The sequence below is a fragment of the Seriola dumerili genome, unplaced genomic scaffold, assembly GCF_002260705.1.
Source record: "Seriola dumerili isolate Sdu_G_001 unplaced genomic scaffold, Sdu_1.0 BDQW01000088.1, whole genome shotgun sequence".
Classification (NCBI taxonomy): Eukaryota; Metazoa; Chordata; class Actinopteri; order Carangiformes; family Carangidae; genus Seriola; species Seriola dumerili.
In genome coordinates this window covers 1531136-1553628 of record NW_019174343.1, presented here as the reverse complement: position 1 = coordinate 1553628, position 22493 = coordinate 1531136, and the positions used below count along the sequence as shown (strand labels likewise).

General features: G+C 40.7%; 1 protein-coding gene across 5 annotated transcripts in view; it reads right to left on the bottom strand.

Annotated features, from left to right (window-relative positions):
- Positions 1 to 14032: 14032 nt before the first annotated feature.
- The window catches only part of LOC111221680 (calcium-dependent secretion activator 1), a 215984-nt gene continuing 207523 nt past the window's right edge, over positions 14033 to 22493 (bottom strand). For all 5 annotated transcript variants that reach the window (XM_022745172.1, XM_022745175.1, XM_022745173.1 and 2 more), the window contains 2 exons: positions 17436 to 17540; positions 14033 to 14404 (listed from right to left, as the gene is read on the bottom strand). In XM_022745172.1, coding sequence (XP_022600893.1) covers positions 14231 to 14404; positions 17436 to 17540 — 279 coding nt within the window. In that variant the 3' untranslated portion in view covers positions 14033 to 14230. The remainder of the gene's footprint in view (positions 14405 to 17435; positions 17541 to 22493) is intronic.

Here is a 22493-nt window from a genome sequence, read left to right as displayed (position 1 = left end):
CAGGGTGTACCCCGCCTCTCGCCCGAAAGGATGCTGGGATAGGCTCCAGCCCCCCCGCGACCCTACTAGAGGATAAGCGGTAGAAAATGAATGAATGAAATTCTTGATTTGGGGATCTTTGGTTCTGCGTGGAAGGGACAAACAAGACCATGAGGATATTTACTACGACTAAATGTCTATAAGTAAGTGAAAAAAATGGTATTAATAATTAACACAGCTTTTGTCATCAGGGTCAGGTTAGTGTGCAGGAAATAAATGCAAATCTATGTAATGACCCCAAAAGTGACATATGGCAATCTGTGTGTGTGTGTGTGTGTGTGTGTATGTGTGTAATACAGAGAGAGAGAGAGGGAGAGACAAAATATCAGATGTGTTTAACTAATAATGACTTTCCTTTGTAAAATAAAATTCCATTTGTTGAACTAAATATGAGTCTCTGTCCTGTGTTCCATCAGTGTTTTCACCTCATCTTTCCATTTCCTTGAGATTCACAACCCAAAAGGTGATGAAAGAAAGTTCACCTCCTGTTGTTAATTGTATTATCAGATTATCAAAACTTCAGCCTCTCCAGGTTGGAGACAGGTAGTTTTTTCTCTGGCAAATGTGAAATTTTGACACTTTTTTTTTTTATAAATGGTGAGAGGTTAATCTGGAAAGTACTGAGCATATGTCTTCTTGGGGAACTTCTTGGTGGACTCTCCAGGGAGTCTGCAGAACTTTATTAACCCACCTGAGAATGTGTCCTCACTACAACAGGAAGGACCAAATCTTATGCATGAATTGAATAGGAGACAGCATTCAAGCAGGTCTCAAAGTTTTATCATTTGAAAATGGCCATCCATCTTTGCAGGCACATAGAGTTGAATATCGTCAGTATCGCAGTGGAAAGAGGCTAAATGTAAAGAGAGAAAGGCAAGAACAGAACTTCAAATAAGCACAGACGGACTCTGCTAGGATTAATATGATTTGTTGAGAGGTGAACATGTGAGTCACGTAGAGCCCCCTGGGTAATGCAGTTCATATAGGGTCAATAGGAATCCCCAAGAATCTGAAATAGAGAGAGCAGAAAGGACAACTGGCAGCAACTGCGAGAAGTGCTGGTACGCAAGAAAAATTAATGGTGCGCTAAAGAGTAAAATAAAGAAGTGCCAGTACTGTGTACCGGTGCATACCAGCCAACTTTGAGTACTGGTGTTCTTTCAGATAAGTAAGACTATGTGAGAGGTAGTCCACAGACATGAAATTTTCAAGTTTTCAGACAGTTTTCAAATCTGTCTAGAAGTACACAATGATGTATAGTGTCAAAAGCTGCACTGAGATCCAGTAAGGGAAGCACACAGATGGAATGAGGGTGTAGACCATCTTGGACTGTCTAGTTTTGGTAGAAAAATGTGCAACTGAATCCAGGAGACTAAATAGGGCTGTGTTTAATTAAGTTACAGGTACATTTTTTCAGCTGGGCCTGTCACTGCAGTGAAAGGACCACAGGCAATAGCTCAATAAGTTAGAGTTGATGGACCAGTGTATGGAGCAGTAAATTCATCAACACCAACACTATAGAAGGATGGGAAACTATCGCTTTATATTTGAGAAGGTATTAATCTGGTGTGATGGATATGTTGGGGGAGTCAGTCAGATCAGAAACCGCTATCCTGAGGGATAGAATCATAATTTATCATTAATCATTTATTAATTAGGCTTTTGTATATAGTGATCTTATATTTATAAAATACATGAATTGGATAAGATACCTTATATTTTTAGTGAAAAAATTTTGGTGGCCTGTGCACCTACAACGATATGGGGATAAAATCAATCAGGATCACTTAAGATCACTCAAATCTTTGTTTTGTGAGGTTTTATCAGGTGCTTTGTGGGACGCTTCACCAGCATCAGTGCTAGGGATGTTAATTAGTTCTTTGTGATGTCACATACAGTATTTGAGGATGAAGAGAACATGTCAGGAGACAGAGACATTCTCAATGCGACCTACAAGTCCCTAATGCCAAACCTCACTTTAACACCTGTCTATATTCCTAGATAAAATAGCAGTGTCTATTCCAGTAGGATGAAGGATTTCTGCTTTCAGCAGGTCATTGCAGCCCCAGAAAGAAGGTCAGTCATCAACAAAATCAAATCCCAGCTCACAACAGTGATGAGTAAACCTACCCGACATCTGATCATTAGCCCGCACAGATAAGGGCCAAAGACATTTAATCAATGCGACTCATCTTTTGGCAAACTAAAATGTCCAGGCTAGTCTTTCTTTTGTGATCTCAGACTGCTTCATTATTAGTGCCAACATGGATTACGATGTTATTAAACCTAGTGGTGGAGTGTGCCTGGGTTCTTTGTTTATTCCTACATGATGCCAGCACCCAGAGGCTAGCGTCTACTGTGTCAGTGGCTCTGTCCGTGGAGGTGGAGGAGCCCCACAGGCCAACAGGACTACCAACAGGGCTGGTGAAGATCACAACTAAGGTAATGTTAGGAGAGATGACCTCTTGACATGTCTCTGGCAGAGGAACCCTATCTGCAAAGGCTGAACAGCTGACACAAACAATTGTTGCACAGTTAGTTCGCCAGGTAGCTATAAAAGGCTAAGCTAGCATGCTAGGCTAGGCCAGACTAACAGGACTACAACAGGCTAGCCCCTAATGCTAAGATCATTTCAAAACAAAAAGTAGCAAGTCTAATATGACATGGATTTAGCTGCTGTTTCATTTTATATTGATGCTAATTTTAAACATTGTAAACAAAAGTCCCTTTGGAGAGTTGATGAGTCACGTTATGTAAATTTTCACTCCTGTCTCCCTCCACCAGTACAACTGGACAAAATCAATTGTTAAGTGGTTTCTGAAATGAGCTGAACCGATTAAATTTGCATTGAATTGCTCAGGCTGGATTTGTCATGGAGGTACACACTGGAGCCTTCCGTATGGTTCTGGTGCAAACCTGGGTTGTCTGGTGGTGTCTGGATGACCGCCCATGGTGTTGCAGTATCCTGGTCCAATGCAAGAGTGGTGGAGCCCATGGCCCTTGCCTCCAGCTCTGTCTTCATGGCCACCATACTCTCTGGGTGGACCAGTACAGTCGAGGTCTGTCATTCTTGTCTTTAAAGTTCCATATACTGTAGTATAAAGGTCTCTGTCCATGTGTTGTTTGATTATAGATCAGGTCTAGCTGCTATATTAATACTGTGAAAGTATCAAAGCCTCAGTCCACAGAGAAATGCACACAGCCTGTATTCAGACACTGAGCCTTAAAACCAGCCGTCAGGACTTCTGGATCTTTGTGATGTCACAACTAAGCAGTCACCACCCTCAACCAAGCCTCCGCCCACCTGGACCCGCCATCCAACCTTGCAGGATTTGGTTTCTTTGAGTGTTTGCCTGAAATCTGCTATATCCTTGATGGTTCACTCAGTAAACAGTCAGCCAATCAGAGGAGAGGCTCAGAGCCTCCTCTCTTCTGATTGGCTTACTGACCTGTTGTTACTAGAGCTCCAAAGGAAGCTTGAGAGAGATGTAAAACTACATTAAAATACAAAACAAATATATCTTCTTATGAATCAACCCTTCAAATAAAACACAGGAGAAGAGGAAAATATGGAGCTTTAAAGTGCCGTTCCATTATTGTTTGGTGAATTTATCTGAATGGGCCTGATACCTCTCTTGATCATTTTAGAGCTAAAAGAGGTCGTCAAGTGGTAGCAAACTAAAGCAATAACAGATGTGATAATTGGTGAGTCATTTGTAAAATAAAAATATCACATATGATCTGTACACAGCCTGTTTTCTGTTTACTGTCATTAAGACTAATTAAGTGGGACTGAGTTATTAAACTTTACTGGTATCAGAATGAGAACTGTGGTTCTGTGTGTGAAGTGCTGACTTCATGTCCAGCTGTCTGTGTCTGTGCTTACTTCCTCATTCTGTTCTGAAAGAAGAAGAAAAGTTTTTGGCGACGGCTGCCAACAAAGAGGAAAACCTGGAGTGTCAAGGCGATGTGGCGTGTTTGTGCTGGGAACAGCAGAACTGACTGTTTGACTGGATTCCTGCGTGAGTCTTTTTGGCAGCCTGGGTTTCCGTCCTGAAGCACTGTGGAGGTTTTTTCAGCCTGTCATGTCATCACCTGGCCTCCTGAAGACCAACCCCATCCCCCCACTACTCACCCCCTACCCCTCAGCTGCCATGTGGCCTGTCACTCTGCCTCGCCTCTGCCACCACACACACACACACACACACACACACACACACACACGTTTGTTTTCCAATATTTCTGAGGAACTCTCTTTGCCAGGTCCCATTCACTGCATCCTCACTCTAAGGTTAATTTTATCATAGTAAATCAATTCAAAATATTTATTTTCTAATTGTATTTCATAGGGATGGATAAAGTTTTTTTCATCCTGATTCCAGTCCTGTGATATTGGATATGTGCTGATACCGGCTCCAATCTGATTCTTAGACACAGCTGCAACAAGATACAACTAGGCATGATGAAATTCATCCCGTAAAATAATGTTTGTGCCAATGATGCTGAATAAAATATTGAAATACAGTGTATGGCATTAGAGCACATGTACTGTTCATTGAATAAGTAACTGACACTCTGAAATAACATGTCACATTTTTCACAAGCTACTTAATCCAAATACTGGAGGTCCTTTGAGTTGATGATCTTAAATTCTAGACATCATATGAATGACAGTCTGACTGAGCGAATGTGAAATCACATTATACAACAGTTAGTTCTGACCAAGTAATTTGATTGGACAGGAGTCCTTCCATGAGTGCTGGTAATGAGTACAACAGCACTGGGACTTTCATCTACATCACTCCGCTTCACAGGGATTCTATTAACCATTAATCAGCGCTACATTAACGGTCGATATCTATCTTAGAATATAACAAACTATGCAAAGATGAAAATATTTCCAGAAATAACATTTGAATGGAATGATGTCTGGTCGTCAGAAGAGGAGGAAGGGTAGAAGCCTGGACACTTCAGCGCACACCTGAGGTAACATGTAGACAAAGTAAAAAGTAGCTAGTGTGCACTGTGCACAGGAAATGTTTATGTGTTGATCTCAATTATACATAATTGAAGCCTCAATAAAATGTGAACAGCTGAGTTATATAAACAGGTGTAATGAAGGAGGAAATTCGCTCTAGAGACCAAAACAGTTTCTGTACCAGGCTGTTAACATGTTTATTTCTGCTGTAAAGTTGGACATTTTAACATGGGAGTCTATGGAGACTGACTCTCTGTTGGAGCCAGACTCTAGTGGTCATTAGAGGAACTGTGGTTTTTGGTTCTTCGGTGTTGGCTTCATTTATCTGCATTCACTCTAGTATCAGCTGGTTCTAGCTCTTTATCTGTTTAGTTCTCTCCTGCTTGAAACAGTTTAAAACAGTGACTGAAACATTTCCAGTGTTTGAAAGAAGTCCTGAATTTAAGCACCAGTCCATGACAGTTTACTTTTCACAGCTTCTTCCTGGATCAAGATTGAACCACCATACCTGGATGCAGTGAACAGCACAGTATGTGTCTCTCTTTATTTCTTCTGGTGACTCATTAGCGGTGATCTCATTTTGTCAATCATAATGATCATTCTGATGAATACAAATGAAACTGTCCATTTCATGCAAAGAGCACTATGATGAATGTTTATGACTGTGACACATTTTTTCTGCATCAGTGGAGGTTTGAATTCTTCTGCTTTATACAATCATAACAGGTGTGTGTGTGTGTGTGTGTGTGTGTGTGTGTGTGTGTATTGCCTCTGGGTCTGTAGTGACTCAAGTGAAGACTAGCCTTCCCCAGGAACAGAGGTTTTGAACTCAAAATGAATTCGTGAGGATTTGAGTCCAAAGGCTGAAGAGAAATAAGCGATGCAGGACTGAGGACCTAAATGTATTTGGCAGAAAATATGCAGGTGATTCATTCTTGTCCAAGTTCATTTAAATCTCTCAAAACTTAAAGGTCCATTGACAGAACTGGCTTAGGCCTTTTCAGAGCCCTGAAAGAAAGACCACAACCAAATCAAACTCCATGGTTCAATACAACACTGATTTCTAGTATGATGGGACATGACCTCAGGCCGCCAGTAAAAGTTAACAATGATAATAATAATAATAATGATAATAATAGTAATAAAAAATGTTATTTATAGAGCCCTTTTCATACAAGAGATGTAGCTCAAAATGCTTTACAATAAAAAAATACAAAGTACAATAAAATAAGTGCGAACTGAAGCACAATGAAATTAGACAATAGAAAGACAGTAGATGATGAAATATGTAAATGAAAATAAAAATAAAAACAGAAACCAGTAAGGATGGTAAAATATGAGGGAATTAATTAAGAGCCAAATTAAATAAATAGGTTTTCAGCTGTTGTTTAAAAATGTTCACAGAGCAGGGTATTCCACAGAGTTAGTTAACACTTGAGATTCAAGATTTGGAATATTTACTATATGACATTGAATTCTTGGCTGGACTACAACTGCGCGGTCAGCCCTATAATCAACAATGTCGCTGCCTGACTGACTGACTGATGATATTTCCACCACTGGTCAGTGAAGTGTTGAGCTGCAGTCTAATGAGCCGCTCTGGTTTCCCAGCTAATGGAGAACTGCGGGGAAGAGGAGGAGCACTTCCAATACACTGAGCCTCACCTCTATTACAGAAAATAAACTACTTTCATTCCATGTATCATTATTGCCAAAGGAGGCAGAGGAATAACTAAACATAAGACACACTCAGCAGAGAGAGCAGGAGAGAGGGAGGGAGAGAGAGAAGTCATTGGTAACGAGGCTTCGTACTAACGACTATGACCAACTCTACATATCAAACAGAGGGAGTTAGACATAAAGACCTGCCTCTAATAAAAGTCTGTGATGTTCTGGAGTTGAAGTAAATAAAGAATAAATTATTGTGGATCCAGATGGAGGCTGTGCTCTGTGTGAGAGACTGAATAAGAAAGATAATCTGTCTCTGGCCCCAGTGGTTCACCTGGTGGAGCATGTGCTAATAGGTTGAGTCCTTGTCCCAGCAGCCCAGGTTCGAGTCTGGCCTGTGGGCCCTAGCTGCATGTCATCCTCCTTTCTCTCTCTCTATCTTTCTCTCTCTCTCTCTCTCTCACTATGAGTGAGATAAAGGCAAAAGCCTGAAAAATAACTAAAAAAAAAGAAAGATATTGTGTCTCTTCTACCTTTCTCTCTGAGTGATCATGTTACAGTAAATCCAGCTGAAATCACAGCTCAGTCTTTGTCTTTCATTTATGTGTTTGGTGATTTTGTCAGACGACGTCACAGTTATAAAATCAGAATTTGACTGTAGCGGGTCCAGACATATACTACTACTACTAGGTTTTCACCTAGTCATGTTTCAAATTAATTCTGGTGAATGGCACAGAGCTACTAATCAGGAGGCACGGGAGGATTCCTGTGGGGCTGGGCAGGTTTGTGGGCATGAATGTGAGAGAGGGAGTAAGAGAATTCAGTGTCAGATTCCATCCACTGCAACAATAGACAGTTGTATCGTACATAGTCGGGCTGTAATGTGATTTAATTATATTCCTCACAGTAGTTCTGTCATTTCCTCTGTGATATGAGTGCAGATCTGCTTTGTTTGTTTACTTCACTGGGACTGAATTTGACCACATAGTGTTCTTTATATTGATGCTACAGAAAGTAGGGCTACACCTAATGATTATTACATCACTGCTAATTAGTTATTTTCTCAATTAATTGTTTCAATCTATGAATTATTAAAAGCTGTATGAAAAATGCTATTCACAATGCTATTCAAATTTATTTATTAATTCATTATCAAATAATGTCTGATTGATTTTCTGTCAACAACAAATGAATTAATCGACTTGTTGTAGCGCCAACTGAAAGAAACAACAGTATCACGTCTGAAAACACATCTGATCAGTAGAGCCTCAACACGAGGGCAAGTCTTCATCATAAATGGGGGTGAGGTGGGGGATTAACTCCTGACATCCATCTAATAATAACAGTGGCCTCAGCAGTCCCAGTTTAAGACTGTGATACTGTTGATCCCCATATGGGCTTTTACTGTATACGGCCATGAAACAGGCAGACAGTCCTGTGTAATATTCATCCCTGAGGTATAACACAATCTGCCCCCATGTCTTCCCTGAACATTGTGTGAGATTGCTTTAAACTGTAAGCCATTCTTTTCATGGAAAAGATCTAAAATTAATCAGTGGGCTTGTTGTCCCCTCTTAAGGCCACAATAAGAAGGTTTTGGTGCATGGGGAGGGAAACATAAGAGGCTTTGGGGGCCGCTTTTATTAAACGGATCTGACATCTACCTGCCCTCTCAAATGGCAGGCAATTTTGACACTTCTGGCACGCAAAGCAGCCATACAAAAATATCCACGTCTCCTGGGCCGTGGGCCTGCTCTGTTTTGATGCTGTTTACCTTAAAGGACACTGTGCAAAGCAACGTAAATGAAAGGCCTCTTCACAACAAATCACACACCAATTTATCTGGCAGCTTGAACGTCTACACACGGGCTGATTTCCATCTTCATCTTTTCATTTTCCTGTTGTCATTATCCACACGTAACATGTCGGAGATGGCTTGATGGACTCAATGTGTCGGAACGGCTTGTTCTCACATCCACATTACTGCAGGACTCCCCACAGTACAGCAGTGGCCTGTCAGTGCAAAGACTCGGGGCCAGTTCTTGCTGTGATGGTCAGTTGGAGATTCTTTTTATTTTGATACAGTTATCATTTCCCATTTCCCCACTTGATTGGAGCTTAAAAGCCAAAGCAGCTCAGATCGTGCCGGTATAAAACTCCAGGCCCATTAATCCGTCTTGGTGTAGCCTCTCACACAGAACTGCCCAATCGTGTCTGGATATTCACGGGGAAATTAAATGAATGATATTCCGAGGCGGCTCACCAAGACGGCAGATTGGATTTTAAAATAGGTGGCCTGCTTTGTGTGTTTGCTGTTGATCATTCTCATATGTATAGGATATGAAGGAAGAGCCTCTGTAGAGACAATTAAGGTCAAGAGCATGTGGACTCTCTGCTGCTTTAACTCACACACCCCTTTCTCTTTTCTTTTCTGCAGCCCCTGAGCATGTGAGACATATGATATTGAATCATATGATGATTTAAGGAACCAGCAGAATAATAACCAAAGAAAAATGGAAGAACAACCTTTGAAATATAAGTTTAATTTCAAATCTATTTTAATGAACCTTGTTTGCAAACTGAAATTTAAAAAAAATGTAGATGTGAAAAGTGTGAATTCACACTCACTGTGTGGTGTCTGAAAGTGGTTTTTAGTTGTCTTAGAAGCCAGAACCACATTAACATCAGTTTACACATTTTAAACAGAGTCTACATTATTTTTCCACTTTACCTGTAAAAGTCTAATTTGTAAAATATACACAATAAACAATATGTAACACACAATAAAGTATACACAATCTCTCAACCACTATCACTAGATGAGACAGTCCTCCTGTGAAACATGAGCCTATAGCTCGTCTGTGCAGCAGCTTATTATGACCCATAGTTACGCTTGTTGCTAGGTGTCATCTAGTGGTGGTAGTAATCATGTCAGGAGCAAAGGGAAAAGTGCAGTGACGTAGCATAAAGTGAGACAAAGTCCATGTCAGGAGAGCGGTGTTCGATTCCCATGTGAAAGTAGCAGTTTCGTTTGTTTCTATTATCCATGACCGTTCAAAAAAGTTAACTACGTTGTTATTATTGTAACCATGACAACAAAGATAATGTTGAGGGAAGTACCAATTTTAACCCAAATCATGATCTGTGTCCCAATTCAAAGTGAAAATGATCCATAGACCAGACCATCTCATTTCAGTCCGGCCCTTGCGGACTGCGAGGGCCACACATTCGTACACTGTGGCTTCTTGAACTGAGACACAATCTTTTCCCTAAACCTAACCCAGCAGTTTTAGTGCCTACACCTAACCAAGCCACGACCGTTGTTATAGTAACCATGGTGACAAAGGTAGGTACTGCGCTCTCAGTACTTTCCATGTGTTTATGATTTTAACCATGACAACCAAGGTCCAGGATGCCTGCCGCCTTAGGGGCACTATTTCAGGAGACACTCCTCTGGGTCGTATCAGAGGGTTGGTTGCTCTGGTTGGGGGCCTGGTTGTTATTTTTTGTGAAGTGTACATAATAAACAATATATAACACATAATAAAGTATAAAATCCCCATCACTGGATTCTCCTGGCTGCTCATGTTATTATCAAGTTAAATATTACAATAGTATTGATTTTTCATACTGCTGCACAGGAATAAACTTGTTTTTGCAACAAGCATCATCCAGAGAGAAGTTTACCTCATTTCCACCGCTTTCATCCAAAATCTAGTTTTCCTCTGTTCTAAGAAGGATTTGCCCCCCAGCTCTATAAAATAATTAAAAGATATTCTGTCTTCCTTTAATTTGGGACTATATTATATGTAATCCTCCAGACTTTAGTCTTAGCTTCCATCTTGGGCTTTTGATTTGATTTTGGTCATTGCTGATTTGATTCTTTCAATCTCCTTCTGGACATTAATATCAACTCTCAAGATGCCTGATGCTTTAATCCACTGCATTAATCTCAGACTCTCTTTCTTAAGAAAGGAGGGGAAGTGGTGTGTGTGTGTGTGTGTGTGTGTGTGTGTGTGTGTGTGTGTGTGTGTGTGTGTGGGAGGGGTGGGGGGAGTGGGGTGGTGTCAGGGCCATGGATTAACAAATATGTATTTTTTCAGCCTGCTGACACAACATCTCTGTCAGTTGATTTCTCCTCAGTCAACTGCAACAACAAAGAACGAAGCGACAAGCTCTTTCCACATTCACCTTTATTTAAATGTTCTTGGCCTCAGTGGGATCTTCTAGAGGGCAGAAGCATGATAACTTCACACAGGGAGCGAAAATACTTTGGGGGGGTGAATACTGGGGACATGCAGTACTTGCATACAGGACGACACATGGCTCTAGAGGTACAGTATAGAACAGCTTACAGAGGGAAAGTACAGGTAGACTTCACTTCCCATCATCCGTAATAAAAATGTGGATTAGCTCCATCATACATACAGAACAGGAACATAGGTAAAAGATCTCAAACATACACAGTGATATTTAAACATTTGTTTTAAAACTGAAAAAAAGACAGCAGTGTGATCAAACCACTATATGTGTATTGCCTTGCTTACATATCTACCCGCCAAAATAAAGTTCAATAAAACGTCAGAGGTGTCGATGTAGAGATCAAACGTTTGAAAAAGTGAGACCACAGGCAGTTAATGTCTTTTTCAACAACAATACAAAGCTTGTGTTGTCACTGATTCATCTGGAGGCAGTTTGACATAAGTCTAAAATTAGTGACACTATCACATTCTTTGTAAAGGATAAATGCCTCCCTCTCACTCTCTGATGGAAGAACTGGTGGCATCACACGAGCCAGTGGTAAAATAAAACATACAGTTTGATGACATCGCTGATTACATATAATGAAGCCATCAGGGAGCCCAACCTCTTTAATTCAGCATCCTCCAAAACTCAAACCACTCCCCTTGTTCTTCTCAATAAATGTATGCCTTCATTTTCCCTGTGAACAATTTCTCATGTCTTTGTCATGCAAATAATCTTGATGTTCTTACAGGTTAATAATTTGGCTCACTGTGCAAGTTTAAAACTGATGTCACTTATCACAATAATTCAGATTGATCTGATGTCATCGACATACTTAGGTTGATTATGCTAATGCTATGTTAAATAAAGTTGAGGTTTGGCCTTGTTAATGACAGTGCAAGGCTACATCCAAGCTACTACATTTTAGTTTTAAATCTCTTTTGCTACGTTTACACCCGGTGTCCACACTTGTCCAGAGCCCCTAAAACAGAGACTTGTGGAAACGCTGCTGACCCCGTTTTAATTTGCTAAAACGGTCGCCAGGACAGAGGTTGTTTTTGTTTTAAGACGCATTTTCAAACTGAAAACGTATTAGTGTGGAAGCAGTCCTAGTGATGGCAGTGTCAGCTTATCAGTCGTCCATCCATCTGTACTTGAACTACTGTTTGCTGTGGCCATGATGGAGGATGAATCCTTTTTGAGTCATTGACCTTTTCGTCATCACAAAGCTCAGCATTAATTTAAAATGTTTAGACTACTACTGGTTGTTTGTTCTGTCAACCTGTTTATAGGACATAATTAACATGGTAGCTGCTGTTAGGACTTGAGTGTCGGACTGAGGAGATGCAGCAGACTATAGCACTACCTGTATACTGAAGTATCCAGGTAATGTCTTTGCACTTGAGATTATGTTTTCCACCTACACAACAGCAGCCTTTTACTTTAGTGCAGTTTGAATCCACAGTGAGGGGCTGTTTGTGTCAAGTAAAACAAACTTCCCAGTTCAGTTTTACCTTGTTTCAGTAACAGACAAACTCTACTGATGCCTTAGGATGTTTCAAGTGTTTCCAGAACTGTACCAAACCTAAGTTAAAGAAGATCGACGCACAGGTTTCATGCCATCCACCACTTTTGTTCCAGTGTTGCTGTAACTTGCTGAGAAACTGTAACATTCCCAAAGACACAGGAGAATCTTCCAGCTCTAATCTTTTTATTTCTATTTTCCAAACTGATAACACTCCCTGAGCCTGGCTAACCTGACTAGCATTTCTAGCACTACTACCAAAGCATTCTGGGTGAAAGTTGCACTTTGAAATTGATGCACTAAGCAAGCTAACACCTATTTATGTCACTGTGTCATTAAAATGACTAGATTTATCAACTTTATTTTTATATATATTGTACTATGCAATTGATTTCTTTTGGATTTCAGTCTTTTTAGAGAAACATCAGGCTGAGAACTACGGTGGCCCAGAGAGCTCAACACACACAAAACACAAGTGAATTCAGAAAACATCTTCCTCACTTTGACAAAACACATGCTGCAAATACTCACAATGCAATGGAAGTGTTTCCAGGGGACACTAAAAAGTGATGAACCTGGCTGCGATGAACTTTAACTTCAAAAGTCAAAAAGCATTGAACAAGTGTGTTTCAGCTGGGTGCATCACTTTTTAGTGTCCCCTGGAAACACTTCTGTTGTGTTGTGAGGATTTGCAGCTCATGTGTTGTCAAATTGATGAACTAGAATTTGTTTCTGTTTTGTCTGTTTGCCTGTTGTGTTCTCTTAAGCGGCAGTGCATTGAGCTCTCTGGGCCATCGTAGACAGAAACCATCACCTTCACATTTTATCACACCACATGATTTAAAAAAAAAAAATCTAGATTTCAAGGTTGAGAAATGATGCAGATCCATTACAAAGAAACTAATAGGAGACCATTTCCACACCCTTCACCACAATGCAACATTTTCTAGTGTAACACGAAGACACAGTCAGAGACTTGTTCATAAACTTGGGAACAGAATGGTTTGTCCGTATTGCTCCAGAAATATATTTTTTAGTTTTAACCTTGTTTTTTTTTTTTTTTTTTTTTTTTTGGATGGTCAGTCTAATCTAAAACCATCAGTCCCATTTAGATCAATCAGAATATGACTTCAGTGATAAGTTGATCATGCATTTGTTAGCAGGCTTCCAAAAAAACAACAAAAAAAAAACTGACTGATTTTATCAGTTTCACAATTTCGAGTCGAGTACTTTTCTGAATGTGAGAGAGAAGCAACAGCAAAGCTCCAGTACAGAGACTGTGGACAGACATGAAGGTACAATGTCATATTTTTCATGCCTTCAAAGAACTGATATAGATGCACCTGCCTTTATTATGATCTTATTTAAAAGGCTGTTTGCATGGTGAGTGCTCCTGGTCACATTTGTGCTACTGACATGTTGTGGCCTCTTTTTACTCTCAGAACTTATTTGCTCACGTCACTTAATATCGATCAGTGATTGATTGATCCTTCAGTTCTTGGCTGTTGTGACTTTGAGTTTAAAGCTTGATGAGCAGTGAGAGGACACACTCAGGTCTTACAGGTGTTTACAGACACAAAATGCATTTTCTTCTGGTATGAATTCTGACAGAAAGGTGGAACTATTACAGGATGAAAACTGACAAAGCAAACGATGGAGGGAACAAGTTGGATTTTGGGTCAGTCTGTTTGGACCTCATGGAAAGGCTGTATGGGTGTCCGGCAGTACACCACTCTCTGAAAAGCTATATCCTTGACATTTCCAGGCCCTTGGATCTAGTTATCGTTGTCCTCTTCATCACTGTCCTTCATGGAAATGCCCTGCATCCCTCCTTCCCTCACTGAGGCAGTGGTTTCTTCCAGGGTCAGCCGGTTTCTCACGGTTTCATACATCTTACTGTTTAATGTGGAGTCCAGCACCCCTTGAAGGCGGAAGTCACGGTACTTTTTCTGTCACAAACAAAAGAATCAGAAGCAGTTGGCAAAGGCAATCGAGAAAAGACGTCAGAGGTTTTGTGAGATTCAGATACTTCCAGTCTTTGTGCTATGCTGAACACTAAACATCCTGGGCATATTTCTGTACCAGACACACAGATGTGAACCCATAAGATATTGGTAAGATTGAAAAACAAAAAAATCTAGGACTATTATGAATACCAATGTATTGGTTGGTGTATTTTTTAAGTCACATAGACACAGGGCAGTAAACATTTTTAAACATTTTTTAAATTTGATTAACACAGGATTATAAGTCTAGAATGAAGCTACTTCGCTCCGGTGGATGTACAGTGCATTCAGAAAGTCTTCAGACCCCTTCACTTTTTTCAGGTTGTAATCTCAACCAAAGCTGCTTCAACTAAGTCCTCAGTAAAACGTGAATACGTATGTCAATGGGAATTGTCAGTTTGTCCTTTTTATTAAATCTTTTCTTCAGGAACTAAAAGGTTCCTGTGGCCTATTATTGTCTGCGTTTCCACCACAGCCTAAAGTCCCAGGAAGATTATGAAACATTATTACTTGACATTACATTATTCGCAGCACTTTGAGGACATAACATGAACGAAAATACGGGATAAGTAGTAGTACAGTATATATTCAATACCAGGACGCAGAATTTTATTTTCAAACACGGGACGATCCCGTATTATATGTGACGGGTGGCAACCCTCGCCACTCCGGTTGTTGTGGTCCTTTATTTTTTTGATGTTCTGTTTCAGTTTTTTTACCTTCTCCTGGTCCTGTTTCGCAGTGTGGAAAATGTGTTCGCTCGCTCACTGCAGACTTTTAAACATGAAATAAAACGCAGCGAGTACTAGACCAGACAGAAATGTTCAGCACTGCAGACCACATCCCCAGAGTTCCTGAACCTTTGGAAAGTACTACCCCCTGACCAGGGACTTTTTGGGGGTCGATCAGTTACTCCAACTTTGAGACACCAAAGGCACAAAAGGGATATGGCGGTGTTTCCTCCAGAATGGGATTTTTCCACCAAAGTTATCAGGTGTAAGTGGGTTTTTTAAAGGCGTGTAAACCTGCTAATAAAAGCCAATTGACCCCTTTTGCACTGCCAGTGGAGTTTGTATTTCTTTTCAGACTGAGGTCACCCACAGCTGCGATGAGTGATTTTATCACATGCACACACACAGACGCAGTGGAGGAAGAGTGAGCTTTTAGTTGCTTTGCAAACTGGTAAAACAGATCTGTCTTGTCTCCTCCCCGGGTTTGTGCTTGTGTCAGATGCTTTGATTTGTGATTGTGTGTTTTTAAAACTTATTTCAGGGCTGCAGGTCACTCGTTCACATCTGAGCACAGAGTAGCTGTGGTATTTCTGGTTTAACAGCACCATGCTGGACAGGTGACAGGTGTGTTTACAGTGTTTGTGCTCTGAAAGACATTACAGCAGGAAAAGGGGTGGCTCAGTGGCTCATTATGACATATATAGAGAGAGGGAAAAGTGGGACAAAACCAGGAAGAATATGCTTCCAACTGGTTTTATATTACAGCGCTCAGACTTCAACAAGGATCTTGTTGCTTGTGTCATCATTATGTTTTGATATCATCACCTCGCTTTATATCACTGAACGTAGACATCCAACTGAAATAAGTCATGTCTCCTGTTTCCTCCAGGATTTAAGCTGAAATGATTTGAATGATGGAAGATTTCACTTCTTTATTCTCTTTATGAATAGTTTCTGAGTCAACCACACGACAGGTGGAAATCAATCAATGTTTGATTGAGAATGGGTGATTTGATCATTTGAGAGTGTTATAAAAAATCCTGCATTGAAAATGTATGGGTAGCCAGGGAGGGATAATGCCTACTTTTATTTCAGGGCACCTTCCTGAAGAAGGGATGTGATATAAGAATAATATCTTCAACCTCTCAATGCCTCATCATAATATGTAACCTCAAATTGTATTATTATTACTGATGCATTAAAATGTACCCAGTATCTTAAGGTTTCAGTTGGATGTTGGTGCCAGCAGCTTATCATGACCCATAGTTACTTTTATCAAGTGACATCTAGTGGTCAGACAAAACCAAATGAGACGTCTGGTACACGGAGGATTTCGCATTTATCCTCAACTGCTGCTTTATTTGTGGAGTCCTATTCTTGTTTGGAAAGTGATTCATCACTGGCGTGCATTCAATCTTGGGATACGTTGGACTGCGAAGGATCCACCCATATCCTTTGTTGCCCAGGAAACAACGGACACATTTGTCGGCTAAATTTGAAGGAGTCTTTGAAATGGTACAGTCTTAAAAATGCAGCCTTCAAGGATGTCGCCCCTAAATTGGGACACAGCTAGCATCGGTCTCTCCAGGACATGTTGAAGTTCAAATGACAAAAACAATAAAAAGGTTAGTTATTTATTTTTTAACACTTTATCTGCGGCAGCATGAATCCTGCTGCTGTACCGAGGCTGATTCAAGATTTCAACCTTTCTCAGAGGGTAGAGACACATGACCTATGTGGCTGTTTAGGTTGGAGGAATTATTGTTGGGTTGAGGTGTTGGGTAATGCAATCCAATATATAATATTTTGTCACATGATGTTATTCTATACATGTAAAATCTGTAATATAACAAGTAACTATAGTTGTCAAATAAATATGGTGGAGTAAAAAGTACAACAGTAGTATAAAAGCAGCTTGATCAAAACCAAACAAAGTATTTTTCCTTCTGAAACATTCTAAAATATGCAAATTCAAATAATCAAATATATAACAATGACACTGCAAAACCTGCTTACACATGTTTATCTCAGATGTTTTATCTCCAGTACAGTATCACTGTTAACTGTTAAAGACCTCACTCAATAATAATAATATCAAATTATGTGGAAGCAGCAGTAAAATGTTATTCTATTATAATAGAGTCACTTAATTTTATAACTTTGTTGTTGTTTCTTAAGAACATTTATAGAACAGGAGCTTACGGAAATATTATGTTTGCAAACGTGTGAGCAGCTGTTCTCACCTTGACGATCCTGATGAGAATCTTCAACTGATAAACATGGAGCTGAAGGTCCATACGGTCGGTCAGCCACGTTCCTATAAGGTTCATAGTGCTGGTGTACCATTGCTGCAACACACACACGCACAAACACACACACAATAGATATCACCATCTGATGCACTCAAAGCTTGTTACCTTGAGCACACACCCATCAAATGCAGCATTTTAACGCACAGAGCAATGAATTCACAACCCTAGAAATTAGCATCTGTAATCCACTGACTTGCTCATAGTGTATTTGGCAGAAAAAGCATGTGATGTCATCCTCGCAGTGTATCATCATGACACAGTTTCCTTGTGGATGTGAGGGGGAGCCCAGAGGGATGAAGCTGACAGATCCTCAGCAGCAAAACTCACACGGCCTCTTCAGCACAGAGCAGTCTTCTCTACAGCAGGGGGTTGTTCTGCTGCAGCTCACTGATGCCCACACAGTGTTGCCTGGGACCCAAGCTTAGGAAACAGTTTCTGCTCTTGTCATGTGGGTCTCCATCAGATATAGTCCCACAGGCTTAGCATCTATTTAAGTCTGGAGTGTGGACCCCGGGAAGATCCAGCAGCCCATGAGGCGTCAGTTAATGGAGATGCTAATGAAGAGTAAGGCTTGATATGCTCTTGGCACACAGCTACATGTTCTGAAACTGCCACTGACTTGTCAAAGTGCATGCAACGGATCTTTTAGTTGTCAGTTTAGCAATATGTTCCAGACTGTGTTTGCCTTTGAGAACTGTGGCCTCTCTCTTTAACAACTGACACGTGTCTCTTCAGTCTTCTAATGTCAGAAAAGTAAGTTATTCAGGGGAAAGAGGGCTTGAGTTAACTTTGCCACTCGTCCTGTATAATACGGGAACATTTGAAAATAAAATGCTGCGTTGCGTATTGATTCAATACAGGACACAGCATTTTATTTTCAATTACGGGTCATCTTCTCTTCCTGCCTTTCTTCTCTAATATTAATTGTAAATCAGTATTAGGCTACACTGTCGTTAGGCTTATTTTTCCACATAAAAGGTGGCAACCCTAGCTTGAGTACAACATATAAGTATAAATATGTTCAATGATATTGGCTCATTCAGCTGGAGAACTGCAGGAAACTGGGCTAATGACAGTTCTGAGTTGAGTCCAACTGGAGCCAATATCCCCAGCAAGACTGGACCTATTGTACCGCTGTGACATGGGCAAAGCTACAGGAAGTCAAATGAGGTGGTAAATGGACTTGGTTAAACATGACTTGGTTATAGCTCTTCATCAATGTAAAGGAAAGGACAGCAACCTTCCTCGTTAGGTAGAATTACAGTTTTTGATGACAGGAAGTGCTTCCTTTATGGAGGTTGAATACACTTTTGGACAGAGACATCAGATGGATGTAATGTAATGTAGTCAAATGCTCTGCGTACAGCCTGGTCTACAGTCACATACTGTATTATATTAAGTCTGTTTCAGAACCTGTATAATAAGTAAGTAACCAAGTAAAGAAAACTGTTTGTTTAATCTGCTAAACACAGGTTTGTATGTGCTTTACTGATACTAAATTAGTGAATATAAACTTTTAAATGTCATCTGTTTGTGAGACTAGAGTGGTTCCAGTGATCCTAGACTCTGGCAAAGAAGTCCATTGAAGAACCCCCACCCCACAAAAGGAGACAATTGGCAGACACCACAATCTTCAGATCTCCCCTCACATGCAGGCAATGTGTAGACGCTCGCTACAGCACACATCATCAGGGCAACAGCAGGGAACTGTGCAGTGTCTTTATGTCTTTATAGTTATAGTTTATAGTTGTCATTGCAAAATGTACCAATATGAGGAGTCATCGGGTGCCCCCCTTTCACCTTAGGGGACCCTAGCATTTGCCTGGTTTGCCTGTCCTGATGGTGCACCTCTGAGTGGTTCATTATATTTAGCTATTGATCTCTTCTTTGAATCGCATAGCTAATGAGCTTTGTAGAGCTGTGTTTTTGCTAGAGGTCTAGAGGGATGTATGTTATTAATCTGTATGACATTCACTTTTAGTAAAAACCTATTTTTCAATTGAAGTTTTCAAATTTTTGATATGGACTAGACACAAGCTGCTGTCAGAGAACTTTGCCTCAGGTAAAATAGTTGAACCTTTGAGTGGATACTGTATGAGTGTGCTTTAGTATCACAGCAATATCAAGCTGAAGTTAGAGCATTAACCATGGAAGTCTGGTGGCTGTGATGTGAAAATTAGGGCCCTATCTTACACCTGACGCAAAGCAGCGCAAAGCGCAATGCAAGTGTCTTTGTTAATTTCAGACTGACACAGTTCTCATTTTCCCATCCAGCACCCACATTGTTTAGACAGCAAATACACTTGCACCTTTCTGAGCACCCATGAGTGTCATGGTCTTAAAATGAGGTGTGGTCAGGATCGCTGTTGATGCATGATGCATTGTTATCATGAGGCAGCACAAATTGATTGTGTGATTGACTGGGAAAAACTGGTCTAAAGTCAGCGTCGCAGTATTTCACTGTTATTTTAAGGTGCATTGTTAAGAGAGTAACACGTGTCAACATGTCTGTTACACACAAGCAGAGTGAGTGTACAAACTTATATAATCATCATATGACATCAAATATTTCTGACATTGTGATTTGTGCGGTTACTTCAGCACTGATTCACTAAGACTGGACTGGGCTCACTGGTCAAGACTGGACTCACTGGCCAGGACTGGGCTTACTGGCCAGGGCTGGGCTTACTGGTCAGACACAATATGTGATCAACTGACCACAAACAGAATCTAACTCTGGTTGAAACACTGCGCCGTTGTAACAGCAATCTGCCAAGGTGCAGGCTTTTAAACCACACGCTTCAGAACATGAGCTTTGGATCGTTTAAATAAAGTCCTGAGTGTTTTATACTGAATGTGTAAGTTCTTACAGAGGCTCATTTTATTTCAGCTAAGATATGATTAAATCTAAACAAGACTGAGAAAATGATGAAGCATTCAGGGCTGAATTTCAGAACAGTCAGTTTTTGCTGCAGTGATGCAACAGACACAGTTCAGTCATAGCACCATAGCTGGGCCAACACTGTTCATGTCATGTGCACAGGTGTTAAAAGCTTCAACCTTGAAGTGTGCCGCTCTGTTTCGACAGGCCTCCTGTAAACAGCGACCTCTGCGAGGCACAGCGAGCTCAGAGCGCAGCAGCCGCGCACGAACTGAGCCGAGAGGCTGCAGATGTTTCTCTGTGGGCCCTGGCTGTTGCCAGTCTAATTGATGGATAATGATGAGCGTGGGCTGATACTAATAGAAGCCGACTGACTTTCAAGAGTCAGGGTCACAGCGGAGTGGATGCAGGGCTGGAGAAGAATGGGAAAGAAACGAAGGGGAAGGGAAGGGGGGTGGGTGGATGGGGGGTGGGGGGGTGGGGTGGGGGTACAGAGAGCGTATGTGTTTCAAGTGGTAATTGTACAAGATAGATTTTTATCCTTGAGAGTAAATCACTTATGAGCGCTATCATCCATTAAATTCAACCAAGGAGAAAGTTCCAGGTTTGATGTCAGTTCAGACTCGGTGTGGAGAGAAACCAGACGCAGGGATTGAGTTGTGCTAAAGATAATTTACCCATTCTGAGCATTAGTTTGTGTCTGGAGGACGGCTGTCAGGAGATCAGATTTTCACTACATGATGATTGTGGCCAAGAAAAGTCACAAAAACAATATTACCACAATATTTTGAGAAAATTTGAACAAAATGATAATAGTCAGACAAACTCATCTTTACCTTTGTGTATTGTGTTTTGTCTCTTTTTTCGTCAAATGAATTAGACTCAAACACGATTGTATTAACACAAGTGGATTAAGTGGTTTAACCCGATATCAACATTTCATTGTTTAAATATCACGGTTGTCGTCATTACCGGTATATCACAACATGCCTGATCTGGACTAACAGCTAACCATCAATAACAATAATTCCTTTATGTATTTCAGACCTGCAGAGGCTACGAGAACAGGAAGACAACAGATCTACATGTAGGTCAAGCTCAGTGCGGGGAACATGGCTGTGCCGAGGCAGTGCTGGGGTGAATCAGTGAGGCGACCCGGTGCCAGCAGCTTCCTATCTTTCGCTGTGTGCCTGTGAAGGCTTCGGCGTGGCAGCAGGCCTGTGATCTCGCCCCGAGCACAACCCCCTGCGGAGAGGCCAGGCCTGGAGTGACTGATCCGCTGACTGGCTGCTCTCCCTCTCTACCATCATCCACTCCTCCTTCGCTTCTCCCCGATTCTTTAGACTTTGCACCACGCCGCACAGCTCCCATCTGCAGCCGTTTTTTTGCAGCAGCCATTTTGTGTCCTGTTTACTCCTCTTCATTTTATATAAAAAAAAAAAGAGGCTTGACAGCTAGGTCACAAGTCTTCTTGCTGCCATGACTGGCATTTTGGAGGTCTGTCAGGGACATCTTGTGTACACACGATGCCTGCGATTTTCAACAACTTTAAGATCTTTTTAATGCCAGTCTGAATGTAGAAGCACTTCCATCATTTTAAAAAAAACAAAGTGATCCATGGGAAGATATCCTCACGACTGGTTTGAAGTCTCATGAGAAAAAATATTTAACTTGGTTTAAGACAGTTTTCACTCCTCCAGTCTAAGAAAAGAAGGGGTTACATGCTGTACAGATTAAAAAACCTTTTCTGTGCAGATTTGTGTATCTAAATCATACTGCCTGAACCTCTTTAAAATGTCATCATAATTATCGAGACATATGGGATGAACCCCATGACTTACTGCTGAGGAAGATTAGCAAGTTTCATTGTGTCTCTCTGTCAGAGGATGCATTGAAAAAGAAATTAATCAAAAATAAATAACTACAAATAAAAGTAATTAAAAGTAGACAATGGAATCTGGAAATTAAGATACTGTCACAGTTAAAATTGTTGAGTTGTCCAACCTAAACAACAAAACTGAACATTGTTCTGATGAAACCCAGATTGAACTGTTTGGCTGGAGGAAACCAGAGATGACACTTCTTCTTCTGGAAGTTTCTGCGTCTCC